Here is a 3,549-nt window from a genome sequence, read left to right as displayed (position 1 = left end):
TTGGACATTTTGCCTTTTTCCCAACCGACCCCATGCTCACTTAAAAGTCAATATTTCAGAAACTATTCGACCGATTTTCATCAAATTTTGCTTGCACCTCAGTAGAAGTATACACACTGGTGGAACGGGATCAGGGACTTATCCAAGGCTTAATTTTTCTGGTCCCGTTCGACCATTGTGTATACTACTCCTCTTACAACAAGTACTTGTTGCTGGAGACCAATTCCAGCTCGAATTGTCACGGTTTCGTTTGCCAAGTACAGATTTACCAAAGTTGAATATATATATAATGGTATACGAATATTGACTACAAAGTAAAGATGAGCTATATGGCCGAAAAGCTTTATTACAATTAGGAGTGACATTTCGATGGAGATTCAACCACCGTTAACATGCAAGTGATGTACAGAGTATGGTTGCAAGGCTATATTACAATTAGGAGTGACAATTCTATGGACGTTCAACTACCGTTGTCCTGTAAGTGATGTACAGATTATGGTTGCAAGGCTTATGGCAACAAGGTTATATCTCACATTCTCTAGAAAAATGCGTGACGTATTCCTTATCCAATCCTTTATGGTAGTCGTTTGCATCGATGGTCTTCAGAGTTGCCGAAGTGAGATGACAATTCCTGATTGCCCTTACCCAATCAGCTGATCGACAGACGAAGCTGGTCCTGTTTGTGCAGCGCTCTCTGCACTGTTGTTCAGACACCCCGGTGTAAGAAGCCATATTGTTACTACCGATGTAGTACCCATGTATTGTAGTATAGTAATGACCATACGAGGTGCAAGCTGTAATAATATATTTCACTTCATGAATAAGGAGGCATCTGGGAGATGTTTAAAATGCTGGTCAGCACTGAAGAGTGAGTGAGTTGTGTTTTACGCAGCACTCAGCAATATTCCAGCCATATGGCTAAGGTCTGTAAGTAATAGAGTCTTGGCCACACAATCCAGTGATCAACACCATGAGCATCGATCAATGCCATTGGGATACAATGACATGTGTCAACCACGTCAGCGAGCCTGACCACCCAATCCCGTTAGTCGCATCTTACGACAAGCATTGGTTACTGAGGATCAATTCTAACACAGATCTTCACGAGTCAGCAATGAAGACTGACAAAAGTCACTCATATAACAAAAACTGTAGTCAATAAGTCAGTTATGTGACGAAAACATTAATATACAAACACATCCATCTAATATGACGAGAACTTAAACCTGAGTCACTTGTCATCATTATTAGAAAGATACACTTGTACCTACTTGCATTGCAGGTCGCTGACAGTGGTGAGAAGGACAGCCCTGGGTCACACATGCACTCCGAGTTGACACAGACAGAGTCTGGCACGGTGCACTCGGAGTTGCTCTGACATGAAGATCCAATAAATCCTGCCGCTGAAAGTGAAAAAATCCTTGGGTTCTCATCCGTCGTTTTGAGGCGATAGGCTAACCAATCTTGAAAAATCCGGTTGAAATACTGCCTTACTTACACATTTACTGACTCTACGATTCTGATAAATGCAATCTGAAAGATTATCAAACTTATAATTTCTGTAATACTTTCATTTTCCAGGTGCAACAAATAAGCTTTTTTATCGTTTATCATAGGTGAAGGATGTTTCAAATCCTTTTGTGTAAAATTGTCGTTTTCATTTTCAAATATTCATGATAAGAAGCTAAAAAGTATAACAATAGGAACTCTACGGACTTCCGTTCATTATTCAATGACTATTTATCACTGAGATGATATGCTGATTCAGTTCTCGCCACAACAAACAAAGGCAAGCCAAATGTTGATCTGGGCAAACGGGTATATGATCAAGTTAACACAAGGCATTCCTCCAAACATTCCTCCAAACATAACTGCAGCGTCCTGTACGTCCATCATAAAACTCTATTATTTCAAAAAAAGTTTATGCTGGCTCCACCAAAGACAATGACGTTATGACCTATTTTTCAGCGGATTAACGATCTGTTCAGGTGCTGGAGGGTTATCTCATCCCTTCCACGCTCAGAGTGTAAGACGAGGTCTAGCAAGTTTCGTTAAGTAAAGCAGTATGTACACACGAGTCTAAAGCCTCGATGGTTAAGCCCAACGACTGCTGACGAATGTCACTACATTTTTAGACCTTTGTATTTCCCTTTGTATGCTATACGTTTCCAAATTTGTATACTTTTCAATCATTATTTACGTCTAAAAAATTGTCAATCTTAAAAAGGCTTTCCACATTTATATCCATCATCAACTCAACACTCAAGAAACTTAATCGAATATAACCCTAACCAACCCCCACCTTGTTTTTGTATGCATAAATTGTATGTATTGTCTTCTCTTGTACTACCAATGCTGGCTGAATGAGAATAGAGGAATTGAATTGGTAATGAGTGAAGCCAGTGGGCAAGTATGGATTCCGAAACGTGTGCGAGGTTCCCATCTGGACCTGACATGACCCGGAATAAAACTGTATGAGAAATACCAAGGACAAATTAGAAAACAGTTACTGACTGAAATAACAGAACCCCCTCTAAATAGCCTACAAGTTAGGGAGTGGGTGAGCATGGTTTCACGCCGCTTTTAGCAATATTCCAGCAATATCACGACGGAGGACACCAGAAATGGGCTTCACACATTGTACCCATGTGGGGAATCGAACCCGGGTCTTCAGCGTGACGAGCGAACGCTTTAACCACTAGACTACCCCACCGCCCCTGACACAGACTGCAGTGACGGTGCCAACGGGATTTAATTTAAGCTCCTGCTGATTTTGCTAGAACTATTACCCGCTAGGCGGAGAACATACAACAATGAGCAATACCTTTCTCTGACTCGTACAGAACATATCCTGGAGCTGAGTCACTCGTAGAGGTAGGGTTGAAGGTGACGGCGTAACCTCGACAGACAGATTCTTCTGTGTTCACTTGAAAACTAACACAGGTTTTCTCTTGGAAACAGAATATGGCACATTCAAGTTTCTTCGTAGAGTTCTTCTCCCACAACAGCCTGTGGAAGAAGAGCTGGTTATCAAGCGTAGACGCATGAGTATAGTGATAATTACCACACTCCTGAATGACGCTTGTTGAATCCGCCGAACACGTCCACCATAGTGCCAGGATATATAAGGAACTTCTGGACATCCTTGTCATATTCAACGCAGTTTCTGAAGTAGCGTGTATACGCGTGAGTGTTCGGGTAAAGACTGTACACTTGAAAGTAGGGAACCTTTATCGACACTACTTCGTTTTGCGCGAAGAAATGTAAAACAATCAGTGTATAGGAATGGAACGGATATTTTGAAAAAAACATTTCTTGCTTGACTGACGTTTCAAAACATCAAACAGGTTTCGATATAGGGTGTTTGCATTAATAATCTTTTTACATCAGCGTTTCTAAAGATTTACGCGGATGCGTTGACAACACTAAAAGTCTCTATCTGAACTTGTTCAGCTCCACGGGAAATGCTTTTAGATACCCATTCAGCATTTGTCGTGACCGATTGCTGTCGCTCAGTCGACAATAATAATGTTTGTAAACTTTCTAAAA

The 3,549-nt window shown here is 41.0% G+C and overlaps 1 protein-coding gene across 1 annotated transcript; it reads right to left on the bottom strand.

Annotated features, from left to right (window-relative positions):
• Window positions 1-342: 342 nt before the first annotated feature.
• LOC124260196 lies at window positions 343-3,181 on the bottom strand. The gene is made up of 3 exons (XM_046694459.1): window positions 2,825-3,181; window positions 1,272-1,403; window positions 343-794 (listed from the first exon to the last, which is right to left on the bottom strand). The coding sequence occupies exons 1-3, from the start codon at window positions 3,150-3,152 to the stop codon at window positions 523-525; spliced, it is 732 nt and encodes a 243-aa protein (XP_046550415.1). The 5' UTR covers window positions 3,153-3,181; the 3' UTR covers window positions 343-522.
• Window positions 3,182-3,549: the final 368 nt, after the last annotated feature.

This window comes from Haliotis rubra, unplaced genomic scaffold, assembly GCF_003918875.1.
Source record: "Haliotis rubra isolate DU_JTF1 unplaced genomic scaffold, ASM391887v1 Scf1187, whole genome shotgun sequence".
NCBI classification, from domain to species: Eukaryota; Metazoa; Mollusca; class Gastropoda; order Lepetellida; family Haliotidae; genus Haliotis; species Haliotis rubra.
The sequence above is the reverse complement of the archived record's forward strand: the minus strand, read 5'-3'. Positions and strand labels throughout refer to the sequence as shown.